Source organism: Camellia sinensis, chromosome 7, assembly GCF_055761805.1.
Source record: "Camellia sinensis isolate YWXY chromosome 7, ASM5576180v1, whole genome shotgun sequence".
In the NCBI taxonomy this organism is placed as follows: domain Eukaryota; kingdom Viridiplantae; phylum Streptophyta; class Magnoliopsida; order Ericales; family Theaceae; genus Camellia; species Camellia sinensis.
Genome location: NC_138967.1, coordinates 132,471,978 through 132,492,713, shown reverse-complemented (window position 1 = coordinate 132,492,713; position 20,736 = coordinate 132,471,978). Strand labels below are relative to the sequence as shown.

General features: G+C 37.5%; 1 protein-coding gene across 5 annotated transcripts in view; it reads right to left on the bottom strand.

Annotated features, from left to right (window-relative positions):
* Positions 1–19,603, bottom strand: part of LOC114317503 (arogenate dehydratase/prephenate dehydratase 1, chloroplastic) — a 37,472-nt gene extending 17,869 nt beyond the window's left edge. For 3 of the 5 annotated variants that reach the window (XR_014336111.1, XM_028264242.2, XM_028264243.2), the window contains exons 1-6: positions 18,880–19,596; positions 6,095–6,162; positions 5,888–5,980; positions 4,728–4,928; positions 446–526; positions 255–350 (exon numbers count right to left, since the gene is read on the bottom strand). Coding sequence is in view for 4 of the 5 variants with exons in the window: in XM_028264242.2 (XP_028120043.2) it covers positions 255–350; positions 446–526; positions 4,728–4,928; positions 5,888–5,980; positions 6,095–6,162; positions 18,880–19,171 (831 nt within the window). In the remaining variant the exon portion in view is untranslated. Of the gene's footprint in view, positions 1–254; positions 351–445; positions 527–4,727; positions 4,929–5,887; positions 5,981–6,094; positions 6,163–18,879 lie in introns of all 5 variants that reach the window. The other 2 variants (XM_028264239.2, XM_082879402.1) reach the window with 2 other exon arrangements.
* Between the last annotated feature and the right edge of the window lie 1,133 nt (positions 19,604–20,736).

Genomic DNA, 20,736 nt, shown 5'->3' with positions numbered 1-20,736 from the left:
TATGATAATCTTTCCTATTAAATGATTCATTTCCCTTGGGGTCATGCCTCAAGGGCACTCCACCCAAAATTTATATGGATTGTTTATTGACTGATGGGAAAGGGAGGTGAGATTTGCAATTGAATGCTTCATTTTTCATTTAAGTAAATACTAGAATACTCATGTTTCCATTTTTCTTTCTTTTCTCTTATTTCTTGGCAATCAAATGGAGGATAAAAGAATTAGGGTTCAGAAACAGGTATGGAGAAACTAACCTGGATTCTCTCAGCAAGTATACTAAGCCCATAAATTTCTGCAGCTCGAGCACTTGCAACAACACCAGCATCCCTCAATCCATTTAAGGCAACAAACTGACTCAAAAGTTAATAGAGTTAGAACAAAGATATTAGCTGGAGTGGTATAAGAGAGGTTAAAATAAGATGCCAAAGGGACAACCATAGATTACCTGAGCAGCACCAGCTGGGTCGTCCACATTTTCTCTGGAAACACCTAACTTACTCAGGAAAGCATCACTTTGGGCAAGGGCCTGAAATAAAGAACTTGTCAAATTGTAGCACTTAAATTTTGAGGATTTAGAACTTTTTATTTAATAAGAACCTAGTTACTATGAAGTATGGATATGTATACGGATACAGACATGGACATGGGACATGGCGATTTCAAAAAAATCAAGACACAACACAGTGGGGATACTGGATTTATTTTTAATTATATTTTTAATTTATATGCATATGAATATTACATCATAAACAACCAAAAAATAATGAAAACTAGCACTGATTTAACATTAACAAAAAAAAAAAAAAACTAATTAAATTTAAATCAGCCAAAGGCGAGATCTGTGTTGCAATAGGTACCAGAGATTATTAGAAGCCAGTCTCTCAACTTCACAACTGTGTTTAGATCCATGCTGTGTTATTGATGATTCAATATTAGTTCTATTTTCCTTTTTAATTCAACATTCATGTTTCCAAGTATTATAATATGACCCCAAAATTAACTTTGGAAAATTAAAATAAGTCTTTGTTGTTTCCCCATCATGTCCATGTAGGCCGTGTTTGTGTATATGTGTCCGACACAGATACGACACCTATTTTGAAGTGTCGGTGATTCATAGCCTAATTATTCAAAAGGACTATAGTCTATAAAATAAAATATGACCCAACTACAAAAGCGTGTAATTGTCCATATGACAAACAAAAAGTGAGGTCCCTAAACTCAGTATGGCAATAATTATTCTAGGCTTCCCCACTCTATGATCTAGGCATGGTTTAAGTTTCTACAAAAATGAAATGAACACTTCTCTAGAGAGAATATTTTACCCAAATTCACAGTTTAAACCATATACTCCTGTCCTTCCTATAAAAAAAAAAACCATATACTCCTGTAAGAAGTTGAGTGTTTTCCACATGTTAAAATCCACCTACTCTCCACCTACTTCACCCACTTAAACCTACTCCACTAAACCTAACCCACTACACCACTACCACCTCACCTACTCCACTAAACCTAACCCACTACACCACTACCACCTCCACTTCACCTACTCCTTACCTACTACACACTCACCCTCTTCTATATATAGGAATCATGAATCATTGTATCAAAATCAAAACATCAATCAATAATACAACCATTTCTCTTTATACATTAAATTTCTACATGGTATCAGAGCTATAGGTTAAGCTCTTGGTGCTCTTCGCCTTCTGGCGGGCGGCAACTTTGCCTTAACCGCCCGCCAGACCTCAACCAATTGAAACCTCCAACACATACCTTCTCTCCAATCACCGCCAATAACCACTGCAGCAACTCAAACCACTGCTAGCTCGAATTGACGCCAACTCTTCTCGCAACCAGTGTTTCATTTCGGCCTACTGCAGATACAGATTGCATCTTCGTCAACCAAGCGCCCCTGAGTTCGGTATCATTTTTATTATATCCATTGGAATAATGTTAACAGTTGCGAAGGAAACTGAATTTGAATTTTGGGGATTCATTTTTGTTATGCCTGCTGCTGTTATGTCTGGATTTCGTTGGACCATGACTCAGATTCTTCTTCAGAAAGAAGTATATGGTCTGAAAAATCCACTTACCCTGATGAGCTATGTAACTCCAGTGATGGCAGTGGCAACTGCTATGCTCTCTCTGATAATGGATCCTTGGGATGAATTCAGAACAAGCAATTACTTCAATAGTTCATGGCATATCACTCGGAGTTGCCTTCTCATGTTTCTTGGTGGAACTCTCGCCTTTTTTATGGTATTGACAAAATACATTCTTGTTTCAGTAACTAGTGCAGCTGGGAGTTTAACTGTTGCACCTCATTTGTCCTGCTCTGCAGCCGGTGCGACAAGTTTGTGACCGCAGTCATGGTTTCCACACATGACTTCAGAGTATACTGATTGGCCTCAATATCAGTTTGCACCGCCATTTTTTGCTCCACCGACCGCATCGGAAAGTTCAACGGAGCAAAACCAGAGGTGTTTGGTTGAGGTTCACTGGCCCCCACACCAGTTATTTCTCTTGTGGACTCGTTCAGTTCTGGAAAGAGCGTGAGCAGCCCACGGGAAGAGGAGGCCATGTTCTGGGTAGCTGGACGGGAAGAAGAGGCCATGTTGCTGAGTGTTTCAGAGACGGGTTGGTTACAGAGTATTACAGAGTTTCTCTCTCAGCAAAGGAAGAGTTTTTTCAGAGGATTTTCAGAAGTTTTTTGTCTGCCTCAGCCTCTGCCTCAACCTTGGTTTAAATAGCCAGGGCCGATCCGCGCATCGCGCGCCACTTGCCGACAGCCGACCAACGGGCGCGCAAGCCAAGGCGCCCACGTGCCTCGCCATCATGTCAGGCACACCTTTTTATGACTTGGGCACGCCTTTTGATGGCACGCCTTTTTATGGATTGGGCACGCCTTTTGATGGCACGCCTTTTGAAAAATTGGGCACACCTTTTGAGGGTGCGACTTTTTAAGGGTCCGACAAGACTCTGTAAACTGTCCCGACATAGATTCCGGTTAGTTTCTACAAGGGTCCGACAAGACTCTGTAAACTGTCCCGACATTGATTCCGGTTAGTTTCTACAAGGGTCCGACAAGACTCTGTAAACTGTCCCGACATAGATTCCGGTTAGTTTCTACAATGGGTCCGACAAGACTCTGTAAACTGTGCCGACATTGATTCCGGTTAGCTCCTTCAAGGGTCCGACAAGACTCTGTAAACTGTCCCGACATTGATTCCGGTTAGCTCCTTTATGAGTCCGACAAGACTCTGTAAACTGTCCCGACATTGATTCCGGTTAGTTTCTACAAGGGTCCAGCAAGACTCCGTAAACTGTCACAACATTGTCTGCTACAACGGTCCGACATGACCCCATAAACTGTCTTCTACATCGGTCTGACACCGCCATCCAGTGTCCTCTACACCGTTATGACACCACCATACAGTGTCCTCTACATGGTTATGACACCCCCATACAGTGTCCTCTACAACGTTATGACACCACCATCCAGTGTCTTCACCAATGGTCTGACACGACCATACAGTGTCTCTTATCCTCTTTTATTTTTCTGTATTTTCTTGTTTCTCCAAACTCAAGTTGGTTAGTTCCTATCCCCCTTGAGTTTGCGGGGGGCTGTTAAAATCCACCTACTCTCCACCTACTTCACCCACTTAAACCTACTCCACTAAACCTAACCCACTACACCACTACCACCTCACCTACTCCACTAAACCTAACCCACTACACCACTACCACCTCCACTTCACCTACTCCTTACCTACTACACACTCACCCTCTTCTATATATAGGAATCATGAATCATTGTATCAAAATCAAAACATCAATCAATAATACAACCATTTCTCTTTATACATTAAATTTCTACACCACATCACTTCAACTTCTATGATTTTCAATTTTTCACAACTGAATTCCACTTCCAAAGAGAATGAACGTTACTTCAAAGTTATAGCTTAATCCAATATCAAAATTTCGAACAGTGATCACTCTCTTACCACAAACAAGATGCGGTGGACCGGCTGGTGGAGCTTTTGGGCTTTCTGTATGGGTTGCAAGTTGGGGGGCGTAAGAGAGGATTCTTTGGTGTGGAATTGCCCACGGTCCAAGAGGAGTGACTTTTGGTTTGGTTTGGGTGCAGCCGGGTTCTGTGCTGGCAGTTCTGCAAAGTTGGGCTAGGGGTAGGGTTGGGAGGAGGCATTGGAAGGCACGGATGATTGCTTCGCACTGTTTAATGTGGTTGATTTGGCTGGAGCATAATAGGCGTGTATTCAAAGGCGTGTCTCATTCGGTCCCTTGGCTAGAGAGGCGGTTGCTTATGGTGTTATATAGTTGGGTTATAAGTTTGGTTGATCTAGACATTTTGGCTTTTGTAGATTTTGTGCGTGATTTGATTTCTTAGCTTTGTTATCCCTATGGAGGCTGAATTTTTGTATTTTTTGCATCATCTTGATGTTTTTCTAATAAAGCCTATTTATTTATCCAAAAAAAAAAAAAAAACATGCGATGGATATGACTTGAAGCAATTGCTCCTTGAATAGTTGAGACAAGTGAATAACAAGTCTGGGATATATCAGGTCTCTCTCTCTCTCTCTCTCTCTCACACACACACACACACACACACACACACACACTCTTTTCACTCAGTTAATAAAACTCAACTCAACAATCCTTCTCCCCATCTCAAAGACAAAAAACTAAAAGAAATAAAGCCTGACCATTGGATGACTCAGAACACGTTTTAACTGGTCTGTTCGGACACCTGGTAGTGCTAGAAGGCAGAGACTAATGGCCAACTGAACCTCAGCCACAATATGCAGTCTATGACGAAGGAGTAAATCATAATTGCGATGGATGCTTCCACCTAAACTATTCTCAATTGGAAGAATAGCTTTATCAGCCAACCAGAGTTCAACAGCCTGCAAAATATATTCAAGAACAAACCAAGCAGGGATGATTATATTAATTTAAGCTAGGAGCCCTTCAGATACAGTTGTAACCAAACCATTTCATTTTGTTTACCAGCATTCGAATTGACAAATCCATCTTTTAGAATTTGGTTCACCACTAAAATAGGAGTCATTAACAAATAAATAGATGTCAACGGAAAGAAAGAATGGGCCTGTTTGGTGCAGCTTTTTGCAAATTGAAAGTTAATAATCAGAAGTAAAAGCTAAAACTATGTTAACTGGAACGTGGATCATTCTGGTACATGGAACGGAAAAAGAAACGTGGTACGCCACATGCTCTAAAATGTGATACGATAGGAGTAGACTTATATATATTACACTAGAGTAATTTTCTTTTAACTATTAGGTATCCAATAATTTTATTTATTTATTTTTTATTTTTTATGTAGCAAATCATTTCTATGAAAATTATGACCCATTTTTTATGTTACTGTCTTGTCAAAACTTAACTCGCCTTAGATTTTAGTTCATATATTTGATTTTTTTTCTCCTAAGGTAACATTTAAAGAAATATATTGGAAAAAACTTATGGGATCGTTTCGGATCACTAAATTTACTGTTTTGAAATGAAAGTGTAACATGTTTCGGAATGTTCGTACCAATACGTAATTCACTAGGGTATTAGCATTTTCTGGTAACATAGAGCTAAAAGCACTTCTCTGCCTACTTCTCAATAATTAGTTTTTTTTTTCAACTTATTTAAGCTATTTGTGCCTCATAAGCTGTAGGCAAAAGTCGCCCCAAACAGTTTGGCACAATTTTTCAAAATTAAAAAAATCTACAAGCAGCTCCATAAGCTGCACAGCCCCAATCTCATTAAGTGATATGTAAAACAAAATTTATAATTGTGATTCTGAACTGTGTCCTGAATTCTGACCACAGGCTGTTAAAATTACATCATAACCAACCTTGAATGCATCTTCAAACTCATCACAAGGAACAGTTTCACAGTGAGGGTAGGTTTTGAGGGCAACATCCTCACTGTAGCCACCTGGTAGCCCCTACACCATTAATTGGTAAAAATAAGAATGAAAGATGAGAATTTCCAGCAACCTTGGGCTTTTATATTTTTCACTATACAATAGAAACTAGCAAACTTTATACAAATGCAATACCTTAAATGATATCCGAACCTTGGTACCATCATTTCGAGAAACAGAAAAATCAGTTACCGATAGTGGTCCTGCATTTGGTGAAGACATTGGAAAAATGGAAGAGGGAAAAGTCAGATATTGTTAAACTGAAATCAGTCAATGATGAGATGAATAAGACAGTATATCATAAGCAGGCTTACTTAGAAAATATGAGGAAGAAGAACTCCGAAAATATGAGGAAGAAGGAATATATTTCTGTTATATTCAAAACTTCTTATTTTACAAGACCAAATGACACTCCTTATATAGGAGATATTACAAATATCATTATAACCCATTATATGCCACTTACATATTATATATTACCACTATCTACCACTATCATATTATATACATGCCACTATCTACCACCAACACCACTATCATATTCTATACATGCCACTATCTACCACCAACACCACTATCATATTCTATACATGCCACTATCTACCACCAACACCACTATCATATTATATGCATTAACACAAATTTCCAGCACTCCCCCTCAAGCTGGTTTGAAGATATCTTCCATAGCCAGCTTGCTAGTCAGCTTATCAAATTGCTTCTTGTGTAGTCCCTTCGTTAGCACATCAGCTAATTGTTCACCTGTTGGAAGGTAGGTCATATAGATTATGCCAGCATTGATTTTCTCCTTGATGAAATGTTTATCCACTTCTATATGTTTTGTGCGATCATGTAGAACTGGATTATGAGCTATAGATATAGCTGCTTTGTTGTCACAATAGACCTTCATAGGTGTCGGGTGAGAAAGCTTTAATTCTTCAAGAATTCTTTTAATCCACATTACTTCACAGATTTCATGGGCAACAGCTCTGAACTCTGCTTCTGCACTACTTCTAGCTACCACATTCTGTTTTTTACTCCGCCATGTAACTAGGTTCCCACCTACAAAGGAGCAGTATCCGGATGTTGATCTCCTGTCTGTAACACTTCCTGCCCAGTCTGCATCTGTGTATACTTCAACTTGAAGATGTCCATGTTTCTTGAACAGTAAGCCTCTCCCTGGAGTTCCTTTCAAATATCTTAAGATCTTATAAACGGCCTCAAAGTGCTCTGCCCCTGGTGAGTGCATGAACTGACTTACCATGCTGACTGCAAAGGCAATATCAGGCCGCGTATGAGACAAGTAAATCAATTTCCCGACAAGTCGCTGATATTGTTCCCTCTCTTTGACTTCTTCAGCCTTAGCAGCTTGTAACTTCAAGTTAGGCTCGATCGGAGTCTCCACCATCTTACAACCAAGCATACCTGTTTCTCCAAGGAGATCAAGAACATATTTTCTCTGATTAACGAATATACCTTCCTTGGATCTTGCAAATTCCATTCCGAGGAAATACTTGAGAGCTCCCAGATCCTTAATGTGAAATTCTTTTGCGAGTTTCTCTTTGAGGGTTGCTAACTCTGCTTCATCATTACCAGTTAAAATGATGTCATCAACATAAACAATCAAAATTGCAATTTTACTGTTTTTTGAATGTTTATAAAATATTGTGTGATCTGCTTGACTCTGCGAGAAGCCACAACTGATAACTGCCTTCCCAAAGCGTTCAAACCACGCTCTTGGTGATTGTTTGAGTCCGTATAATGACTTGTTCAATCTGCATACTCTGTCGCTTCCAAGTCTCTGCTCAAATCCCGGCGGTAGGCTCATGAACACCTCCTCTTCAAGATCACCATTGAGAAATGCATTCTTAATGTCAAGTTGATGTAGAGGCCAATCTGAATTTACTGCAAGAGATAACAGTACTCTGATGGAATTTATTTTAGCAACAGGGGCAAACGTCTCCTGATAGTCGATCCCATAAGTTTGAGTGAAGCCTTTAGCCACCAGTCTCGCCTTGTATCTCTCAACGCTTCCATCTGCGTTACATTTTATTGTAAACACCCATTTACACCCAACTGTTTTCTTGTCTTTGGGTAGATCAACTATCTCCCAAGTACCACTTCTCCTTAAAGCATTCATCTCCTCCATGACTGCTAATTTCCAATTCGGATCATCCAATGCTTCCTGTATATTTCTTGGAACAAACAAGTGTGAAATCCTAGATGTGAAAGCTCTATGATTTTTAGACAGTCTTTGATAGGAGAGGTAATTTGCAATAGGATGTTTAATGCAATTTCGGACACCTTTCCTAATTGCTATAGGAACATCAAGGTCGGAAATAGAAGGAATAGGATTACCTAAAATTTCGATGCCAGAACTCGGGTGGACATTCGGGTCATTAGGATGGACATTCAGGTCATTATTCTTCAGATGAAATCGCTTCCTAGTATAAACCTGAAGCTCAGGATTTAGATTATTTTGTAGTACTTCTCCCCCTAAACAAGAATCTTCTTGACTAGGCACCATAGAACTTGGTTCTCCTAAGTGATTATTATCAGACAGATGTGGTTTTTGTGTAGGATAAATGACATTGGGGAGCGGGATAGAAATATCCCAAAAACGGTCTTCTACTCCACTTGTCTCCCCCTGAAGAGAAGTGTTGGGGAAATAGGATTTTGTTTCCACAAATGACACATCCATACTCACATGAAATTTCTTGGTTTGAGGATCGAAACACTTATACCCCTTTTTGTTTGAGGAATAACCCAAAAAAACACATTTTATAGCACGGGGGTCAAGTTTTGAACGAAATTGACTAGGAACATGAACATAGGCAGTACATCCAAAAACTTTGGCGGGTAAATCAGAAAACAACCTCGTGTCAGGAAAAAAAGCTTTGAGACAATCGAAAGGTGTTTTGTATGTTAACACCTTTGTAGGCATCCTGTTTATCAAATAAGAGGCTGTTAAAATTGCTTCACCCCATAAATATTTAGGAACATGCATGTAAAACATTATAGCACGTGCAACTTCAAGTAGATGTTTATTTTTTCGTTCTGCAATGCCATTTTGTTGAGGGGTATCCCGACATGTAGATTGATGAAAAATCCCCTTTTTTTTCCAAAAACTCACCCAACTGCTCATTGAAATATTCTGTTCCATTATCAGAATGTAAAATACCAATTTTGGTTTGAAATTGGTTTTCAATCATATTGTAAAAATTTGTGAATAAATTTTTCACGTCAGATTTTTTATTCATCAAATAAATCCAACATAAGCGGGTATGGTCATCAATAAATGTAACAAACCATCTTTTACCAGAAAGAGTAGTGATTTTAGAAGGGCCCCAAACATCACTATGAATCAAATAAAAAGGTTTGGAAGTCTGGTAAGGTTTTGGCAAATAAGTAGAGCGATGAAATTTTGCAAAAATGCAACTTTCACAATGAAAAGAAGAACAATCAATCCCTTTAAATAATTCTGGAAATAAATGTTTCAGATAAAGAAAACTAGGATGTCCTAGCCTATAGTGCCATAGCATTATTTTTTCTCGAACAGAGATTGAACTAGTACTATTAAAGCTCTGAGCTTTTTTATTACTAACAGGTACTTCATCAAAGTAGTAAAGACCTTCAAACATCCTAGCACGCCCAATCATCATCCCCGAGTTCTGGTCCTGAAATTCACAATGGGATTCAAAAAATGTAACACGACAATTAGAATCCTTAGACAGTTTACTGACAGACAAACGGTTACAGGCTAAGTTGGGGACGTGAAGAACAGCATTGAGATTAATTTTCTCAGTTAGTTTAATAAATCCTTTTCCTGCAATAGGTGAAAAACTACCATCGGCTATTCTGATTTTGTCATGACCAGAACAAGGGAAATAGGTACTAAATAAATGGGAAAAACTAGTCATGTGATCGGAGGCACCGGAATCTATGATCCACGGAGAGAAGTTTAGGCAAGAGAAGGCTTTAGGATTTCTACCTGTTTGTGCCAACAAAACACTAGGAGTACCGGATGAGGAGTTGGATTTTATCAACTTTAAAAGTTGATCAATCTGCTCTTTGTTGAAGGGACCTGAATCGGCTTCATTAGCGGTAGAAAAGCCACGATTCTTCTCTCCTTGTTTGCTGCTTTTCCAGTTGACAGGTTTGCCATGGATCTTCCAACACGTTTCGCGTGTATGGCGAGGCTTGTTGCAAAAATCACACCAGACCCGTGGCTTATCATCAAACCTGCGCTGGTAATTTGCAGCCTTGTTGGCCGCAGCATCGCTAATTAAAGCAGAAATTTCAATTGATTCACCAGTACCTTTTTTCTTAAGCATGACGCTCCTTCGGCTCTCTTCCCTTCTGACTTCGGCAAATACTTCGCCAATGGATGGGAGAGGAGGTCTGCCAATAATTCTTCCTCGCACTTCATCGAACTCAATGTTGAGGCCGGCAAGAAACTTGTAAATACGGCTGTCTTCCACAGTTTTCTTGTGGTGGTTGCAGTCGTCAACCGATTTCCATTCGTATGTGTTGAAGATGTCAAGATCCTGCCACAACCTTTTCAACAAATTGAAATATTTGGTGACGGAATCATCTCCTTGACGAATCTCTCCCAACTTCAAAGTTAATTCGAAAACTTGAGATTGATTTCCTAGGTCAGAATACATCTGACTAACATTATCCCACAATTCTTGTGCAGTAGGATAGCACATGTAATTAGAGCTTATATCCTCCTCCATAGAATTGACCAACCATGTCATAACCATGGAGTTTTCAGCGTCCCAACTGTCGAACAGCGGATCATTAACAGCAGGAGCCTTCTTGTCACCAGTGATGTAACCAATCTTTCCTTGCCCACGGATATACATCCGGACAGATTGTGACCAGCGGAGAAAATTATCACCATTTAGGCGGATGGTGGTGATTTGGACAGAGTGAGAGTTGGACGTTTTCACCGGAATGGCAGCGGCAGGGGTTGAAGTGGTTTCGGACGTGACTTCCGACATGGCTATGACGGTTTTAGGGTTGCTGCGTTTTTTGTTGCTCTGATACCAACTTAGAAAATATGAGGAAGAAGAACTCCGAAAATATGAGGAAGAAGGAATATATTTCTGTTATATTCAAAACTTCTTATTTTACAAGACCAAATGACACTCCTTATATAGGAGATATTACAAACATCATTATAACCCATTATATGCCACTTACATATTATATATTACCACTATCTACCACTATCATATTATATACATGCTACTATCTACCACCAACACCACTATCATATTCTATACATGCCACTATCTACCACCAACACCACTATCATATTCTATACATGCCACTATCTACCACCAACACCACTATCATATTATATGCATTAACACAAATTTCCAGCAGGCTTCATAGAAGTAATGCAAACAACTTACAGAGAATCTAAATAGTAAAAAGCATGACCATGAAACGGAGTAGAAACAGAAGTACATAGTAGACTTCTAGATTAAAGAAGGCTATAAGCAGGTAAATTACAGTTATAATCCTGTAACTATGAAATAAAACAGAGATTCTAACTTAAAATTTCTCTAAATCTACTCTACAAAAGTATTCAGTCCTAATTTTCATTTTCTGTTCAAAATAATAACAGCAATAAAATTGAATATGAGGAATTGTTTGAGCTTTCCTGCCAATTAGAATTGAAAAGGAGGTGTTCCATCTTTGAGGCATTCCTTGATAGAAAGACATAAGGTGATGAAGAAGGCCGAGTATATCATAATATCATGTTTTCCTCTTATGGTTACCCAACAATTATTACCCTGAAAATCCAGGTAAAATACTAATTTTTTGTCACTAGGATGAAAAAACAAGTTTTGCCAATTACTGAGAAGAATTTCTTGATCATAAAATTATTTCATCACTCATCGTAAAATCCTATGTAAACCAAAGACGCATAAGATAACCACGTACCCTCCCTACCCAATAATCAGTCTTAAAAAGAGACGGGAAATGATTAAGTGGGTTCTATCCATCCTGAACTTTTTCTAGTTTCTCCAACAAGCAATAACACTCGTATGCTTCAATTACAACCCTACACCAAAAGTGATACAATTATTGCAAGCATAGATTATATTGATCCTCCTAAACAATACATGGAGAACATGTTTTCACCTACTAGCGTAGATAGCTGGGTATCCTCACCTCCATTGACCTCAGAGTGTACCTTTTTAGTCTTAGGGTTAGGCACCCCTCCTAATGAGTCCCTATTCACTGACTCCCATGAGTCTGTTCCCTCCTCTCCTTCTCCTTTCCTGCCTTCTCCTGCTCCTTTTCCTTTTCCTTCTCCTTCTCCTCCTCCGGTGTTAGTCTATTCTTGTCAAAAGGCTCTCCCTCCACCAGTTGTCTCTGCCCCTGCTGCTAATCCTTCTGCTTATGACGACTCTGATCTTACTAACTGTAAGTATCCTCTTCGCATCCGTAAACAGGTAGTTAAACTTGGTTTTGCTAAAACATGTTTTTCTCCTTCATACTGTACATTTTTGTCTACTATACTCTCTTTTTCAAAACCTCAATCTTACAAGAAGGCCTATCAGGATCCTCATTGGATTCAAACTATAGAGGATGAGTTGTCTGCTTTGCAGAAAACTAGTATTTGGGAGTTGGTTCCTTTGCCTGCTGGTAAGAATCTGATTGGTTGCAAATGGGTCTACACAGTCAAGACTCATTCTGAAGGTTTCTTGAATGCTATAAGGCTCGCCTGGTTGCCAAGGGTTTTTCCCAGGAGTATGGTATTGATTATGAGGAGACCTTCGCCCCTGTTGACAAGATGACTACTGTCCGTATTTTGATATCTATCACTGCTATTCGTCATTGGCCTCTTTATTAGATGGATGTTAAGAATGCTTTTCTTAATGGTCATCTCGCTGAGGAGGTTTACATGCATACTCTCCCTGCCCTTTACCATTCCTCTGGACAAGTTTGTCGTCTTTGACGTGCTCTGTATGGTCTATAGCAATCTTTTCGTGCTTGGTATGATAGCTTTGAGATTGCTGTTACCGAGCTTGGATTTCATCCTTTTACCTAGGACTCTGCTTTGTTTCTCCCCCACCTCTGTTGGGTTTGTTGCCTTATTACTGTATGCGGATGATATGATTATTACTGGCTCTGATACCATGTAAGTTTTTGAATAAATCTATATATTCAAATTGTGTACTAATACAAAGAATACATCTGATTATATAGTAAACCTAACCCTAAGACTAAAAAGGAAACACTGCCATATATATAAACCTAAAACACTGTCATATATATACACCTAAATACTGCCATATATATACACCTATACAATCTCTTAAAAAAGGAAACACTGCCATATATATAAACCTAACCTAATTCACAGTGTTGGCTTGGCACAAATACAATGAAAAAACACTAGGAAAGGAGCTCCCATGTGGTTCTTCTAGCATTGCCACATCACTATGAATGCATAACAAACAAAAAAGGTCATCTTGATTTTAGTATAAAAAGAAAGGAAAAAAAAGTGTAAAAATCAAAAGAAAAGAAAGGGAAAGAAAAGAAAAAAAAGAAGAAATGAACTATTCTATCCCACATGGCGATAATTAATCAATTAAATTCAGTATATGCAGCAGAATAGGTCATCCTGCTTTCCATCAAAGGCCATTTTTTTCATAAATAAAAGATTTCTTTAAGAAGAGGCACCATGAGAGTGCAACTGATGAACAAAGGAAAATGGAAGACTTCATCATAAACCTATTCAAAGGTCTCTAAAGAATCCAAAATTTGGGTCAAGGATGGGTCGACCCTCTCCAAAAACGAACTATACAAAAAAGGACAAAATTTTACTCTTTACTCAAAATTTTTATCAACAAAAGTTCGTTTATGCCTCTCTCCCCAAATTATCCAGATGATTGCCAAACGGGCCAAGCACCATGCCTTCTTCCTTCTTCTCCCCACACTACACCTTTCCAATAATAGAGACAATCTTTCACATTACTTGGGATTGTCCAACCCACTCCAAACAAAAATAGAGTCAAAGACCACAACTCCTTCATCACCTCACAATGAATAAGAAGGTGACTCACAGATTTTGCATTGTGCTTACACATACAACACCAATTTTACATGCACTTGCCTCCGTCTAATCAAATTATCAATCGTGAAAATCACGAAGGGACACGCACCAAACAAAAAAAAAGCCACTTTGGACGACCACTTTGGATGGATCTTTGTTCCTCCCTAAGGACCAAGGAAATAACATTCCGTTATTCTATGAAGTATGGACACTCCAAAATCGGTGTTGTGGTGGTGTCTGATACGCGGACACGCCAGGGATACGTACGAGACACGCCAGATGGTGTATCCCTTTAATTTAATGAATTTTTTGATCCACCACCTCCATCTAGTCGATCGAAGATCCCCGACCCCCATCAAGTCGATCGAAGACCTTCGAAGACCTCCATCCAGTCGATCGAAGACCTCTCTATCAGTCGATCGAAGACCCCAAACCTCCACCCAGTTGAGCTCCATCTAGTCGTCTTCCATCTGGACGACTTCGAAGGTAAGCTCCTCTCTCTCTCTCACGCTCTCTCTCTCCTTCTCGAAACTGTTTTTTATTTTTTATTTTTTTATACTTTATATATATTTAAGACTGTATTTTTTTTAAAAAAAAAAAATTATAGGTTTATATATATATACAGTATGTAAAATGTCTATAATTTAAGACATTTTAAGACTGTTTTCTCTTTCTTTCTTTTTTTTTCTTTTTTTTCCCCCTTCTAATGTGAATGTTAATTTATAATGGTTATAATTTATAGGAAAAATGTCTAGTTCAAATTTTGCCAATAACACACTATCTGCCTTTGATGCTGAAGATGATAAGCCACTGTGGAAATATGTGACTAGATTAGAAAAATCTGGTGCAAGAGGGGGGAACTACACTTTTCAATTTAACATTTTTTAGTCTACACGTAAAGGTTCATACACTAGGGTAAAAGCCCATTTGATGCAAATTAAAAATCAAGGGATAGAAGTGTGTCCAAAAGTAACAAGGACAAAGCTGAATTTGAGAGAGTAATTGCAGAAGCAGAGTTGAAATTGAAATACTCTAGGTTGAAGAAAGTCCCATTGCCTCCTCCTAGTTCAAGTGCATCATTAGGTTTATGTTTCAATGAACCAGAGGAGATCTATGGATCAAAAAGGAAGAGGTCAACTGCTATAGGGAGTGGAAGTAGTAACCCTATTATGAAAACATTTAACATTGGGGCTCGAGAACAATTAAATGGTGAGATAGCTAGAATGTTTTATTCAGCAGGCTTGCCATTTCATTTGGCAAGAAATTTTTACTATGTTAGTGCATTTACTTTTGCTGCAAATAACAACATACAAGGATATGTACCGCCTGGGTATAAAATGTTGAGAACTACATTACTTCAAAAAGAAAGGATAAACATTGATAGGTTGTTAAACCCTATTCGAGGCACATGGAGAGAGAAGGGTGTGAGTATAGTCAGTGATAATAGACTGATTCCCAACGAAGGCCATTAATAAATTTTATGGCTTTACCGGTGGTGGGCCTATGTTTCTTAAAGCGGTTGATTGTTCAGGGGAAACAAATGACAAGTATTTTATTTCCAACTTGATGAAGGAAGTAATCATGGAGGTTGGAGCTAAAAATGTGGTTCAAGTCATTATAGATAATGCCCCAAATTGCAAGGCGGTGGGGCACCTAATTGAAGCACAATTTCCTCACATCTTTTGGACTCCTTGTGTTTTGCACGCCCTCAATCTTGCCTTGAAGAATATTTTTGCTGCCAAGAAGGTGGAAAATAATTTAGTTGCATTTGAAGAGTGTAATTGGATTAGTGAGATTGTGGGTGATGTGATGATGATCGAGAAATTTATTTGTAATCATTTCATGAGGTTGGCAATGCACAATGAGTTTGTGAGTTTGAAACTTCTTTCAGTTGCCGAGACATGCTTTGCTTCTTCCATTGTCATGCTTAAGAGGGTCAAGTTGATAAAGCAAGGTATCCAAACAATGGTAATCAGTGACAAATGGAATTGTTATAGGGACGATGATATTGGTAATGCTAGGTTTGTGAAGGATAAGTTGTTAGATGACTTTTGGCAGGATCAAATCGACTACATACTTTCCTTTACTGCTCCTATTTATGACATGATTAGAGTTTGTGACACCAATAGACCTTCTATTCACTTAGTATATGACATGTGGGATACAATAATAGAAAAAAGTGAAGACAGTGATATATAAGCATGAAGGAAAGTGATTAGAAGAAGAGTCTACATTCTATAATGTAGTACATCAGATTCTTGTAGACCGGTGGAACAAGAACAACTCACCACTTTATTGCTTGGCACACTCATTGAATGCAAGGTGATTACAACACAATTTACTATTTTTATTAATTTAAGCTTAATATTATTCTTTCACATTTATAATGAGTAGTACATTTTTTTCATTTTAAGTATTATAGTGATGTGTGGCTTCATGAGGATCCAAGCCGAGTTCCCCCACATAGGGATGAGGAGGTCTGCCTTGAAAGAAAAAAGTGTTTGAAAAGGTTCTTTGATGATCCAATGAAGCGCATTAGAGCAAATTTGGAGTATGCCAAGTTCTCAACCAAATAGGGGCCATTTGCTGAAATTGATTCCATTGGAGATAGATGTGATATGGATCCTCATAGTTGCTGGGTTGTTCATGGTACATCTGCACCCACTCTTCAATCTTTGGCTTTAAGGGTACTTGTGCAACCTTCTTCTTCGTCATGTGCTGAGAAGAATTGGAGTATATACTCTTTTATCCATTCAATGAGAAGAAACAAGATGACACCCCAAATGTGCAGAGGACTTGGTTTTTGTTCATAGCAACCTCCGTCTTTTATCAAGCAGAACCCCACAATACCTTGAAGGAGAGACCAAGTTATGAGATATTACGGGCGACACATTTGATTCATTTGACAATGTTGGGATGCTTGAGGATGCAAATATCTCACTTGATGAACCTGAGTAGAGGTTGTGTTGTTTACAGATGATGGAGGTGCAAACAAAGAAAAAGATGTGATGCTAATGATGATGAAGACGTGCAAGAAATTGAATCTACATCTACTTGAAGCTTGAATTAATGTTACTATGTTAGTGTTTGTTAATTTTGATTTAGGATAATATGAATCAACATAACACATAAAAATATTAAAAAAAAAAAATCGCCGTGTCCCCTGCCATGCCCGTGTCTCCATTTTTTGGAAATTACCGTGTCCGTGTCCGTGTCCATGTCCATGCTTCATAGCTGCTATTTCCTGTAAGATTACAATTGGACTTTTTCCCTTATTGAATAAAGTAGGATTAGAGGTAACTTCCCCATTACCATAATCCATATTCCAACCATAGACATGAATGCGCTTGAGTGCACAATTGACACAAACATGAATGTGTGTTGCAGGTATAGACGCACACGATGTTTCACCAAGTTCAAATAAGTTCCTATACAGCTACATCTACCCACTTGGATTCTGATTTGAGCAAGAAGATGAGAATTGATCAAACACATTTTTTGTTTGCTTCCAACTTGCACCATATCCTTTTGAAAATTTAAACATTAAAAACTGGTAGATTTCTTCTCAATTCACTTGTAAGTATCAAAGTTGAACCTAAAAATCAAAACCAGATACTGTTTGCAATATACTCAAAGAGTACTATCCAATTTCACTTAAGCTTCGTTTAGTCTTGTAAATTAGCCATCTTGAACTCAGAAATGATACAGAACAAAAATTCATTTTCCTGCAATTCTATAAATTATTAAAGGCCATTCCATAATGCTGGGCCAGTTAATCAAGGGTGATGGAAAGGATAGCCTCAGCCTGGGGATAGACTCAAACTTTTGTATTACTCGCTCAAAGTGGCCATCCCTCAAACTTGAACCTGCAATCCCACGTCTGGCAGCCCCAGCTTGTACAATAGCACTGAGGAATAATAAAATTCTTTCTCATGTAGAACTCCTCATAATAGGCAATCCTAATTTCTACTATGAGAGTCCTTGATTATAGTCTCAACCTAAGAAGTACGGATCCTTCTAAGAAGGTGACGTATCTGTGTCATGTCCGTGTCGAACACCAACACTCTTTGGACACTCTTGGGACATGTGTCCAACACTCTTCAAAATGTGTCCTATTTTTTAAAGATCTGGACACTCCTTGGACAATTGAAGGACACACATATTTATTGCTTAAACACATGTGTCTATCTAGACACATGTGAAACTAATTATAAGTTTGAATTAAACATCTTAAGGCACAATAATAAAACAAAAACCATATAAATTTATAGGAATTAGTGTCATATTACATTTTTTATTATCTTTGAATGATATATTCGAATATATAAATATAATAAATATATAAAATTATATATTTCATGCGTATCCCTCATGTGTTGTGTCCTTCATTTTTTGTCGGCATGTCCGTGTTGTGTCACATGTCTGTATCCATGCTTCTTAGGTCTCACCTCATCTTGTGAAATCTCTCACAGTATAACTACAAACTCTCGGCTCAAGAAACAGTGAAACCACCAGTCTGGCCAAATTCTTAGCACCAAAATGGAAAAAATTTTAGCACCAAAATTATGCTTTCCTAATTCTTAGCACCAAAATGGAAAGATTCTTATGCTCCACTAATCAAAATGCAAATACAAGACTTGAATAGAACAACATCACTTTACTTGTTTATTTAACTTTTTCGTTTCGTCATTATTCACATGAATGACTTTGTTATTCATCAGTAAGTAATTATATGAATTAACTCAATATATTTAAAAGTCAAGGGTTATATCTTCAAACAGCCTATATATTCAATCAGGAATAAAAACCCATATATTCATCAAGTAGCAAAGAAAGAACCCACTTGGAAGAGAAGTAGAATCATTCTGCAACCTCCTGGAGCCATTTCCTTCTGTCTGATCAACCACCCTCTGCAATTCAGTAGCCGAACTTGACGACTTCTCATCATCATCCACAGATCTTATTGTCTGGTGGGTTGATGATAAACTCAAAAACCCATTAAGACACTCCCATTTACGAACTCCCTCCTTGCCTTTCACCTGACAACACACAAACCCATAAGGCTTTAAACTCAATTCTCCCCAACCCAGTTGAGGAACAACACTCCCCAGCTTAACAACACCGTTCAAAGCCATCAATGGGTTACCAAAGCAATACAATTTTCATCAGGAAAACTGTTCAATTCAAAGTAATTTATAATAGGTGTATGGAAAAGATTAAAGAAACACTTGGGTTAGGACTGGAAGATTTGGTTGAGGAATTTCGTTGAGCAGGTGAGGCGCACCAGCAGAGAATTAGGTGAAGAAATGGTATTCAACAAGTTCAGCGAAATGTTTGAACAAAGATAGTGATGTGTAACGACCACATGAGTTAGTAATTTTGTTTTTTTGGTACTACGTGAGTTTGGTAATTTGGTTTTTTTGTTTGTGACATTGTTCTACGAAATCTAACACTACTGTTTGAAGCTTGGACAATGTAATGAGAATGGTCTTGATGAACCGCCCTAGGGTGTGTGGTAGGTGAGGTAACGGGTGTACTCGTGTCGTCGGGGAACCACTTCTCAACTTGACGGTGCGCTGGACCCCACCACGGTCTATTTTTTATGATTTAAACCGTACGAGTAATGATAAAGAATTTTAATATGGAAAATGAGTGAGAGTACTAATTAGTGTTATCACTAATGATGTGGCAGTGAGTTTTATCAGAAATGATTTGATGTTTTGATCTTAGTGTTGTATTTTTTTTCTTTTTTTATTGAGTGACATATCATTAGTAGTCTTTTTATAGTTCCAAAATTAGTGGTGTCTACCATTACTATTTTAATATTTGGCCTCAATCATTTAAAGTTCTTTTAGGGTTTGTTTAAGAAAGGGATTGGCTTTTTAATTTTTTTAGTTATTTTTAATATATGGATTAAAAAATCTTGTTTATAAATAATTTTTAATTTTTTTGATTTTTTTAAGAGATAAATAATATAATGATTATGAGTTGAATGTAATATTTTATCTTATTAGATTAAAAAATTTATTTTATTTTTTGTAATTAAAATAATAATAATAAAAAAACTCCAAACTTAACTTGCCAAACGAAACCTTAAAATTTTCTTTTTAGAGTTCTCGATCAATTTTCTTAAATTATTTAGAATTACTTCTTAGCTTGGGGGTGCGGTCAGGCCAACCACCATGGTCTATTTTTTATGATTTAAATTATTTATCTTTAAAGATTTTTAATGTATATTATTTGTTAATAAAATTAAGTTAATTTTTTAAATCATAATATTTTTTATTTTATCACATTATTTATTATAAAAAAGATGACAAATATATTTTTAAGAATATATTATTGATTTTTTTGAAGACAAATATGATAAATAAAAATGTTGTGATTTTCTAATTGACTTAATTTTTTATGGATATTATATTAAGTACTTTAAATTATTAAAAAGAGACATGTTGGAAGGTTTCACGCCTCTCAATTTTCCTGAATTGGAAAAATGTGTAATTTTTTTTTTATAAAATTATTATTGATGCCAATTATTATGTGGATAATAATAAAATTCAATGACAGTCCATGAGAAAAGTCATATTTATTTGACATTTTTGTGTAGATGGCTAATAGAACAAATTTTATATCATTTTCCCATAAAGAATTGTCTTTGGCCCTGTTTGGTAGACCTGTGAGAAAGTGCTTATAACTTATG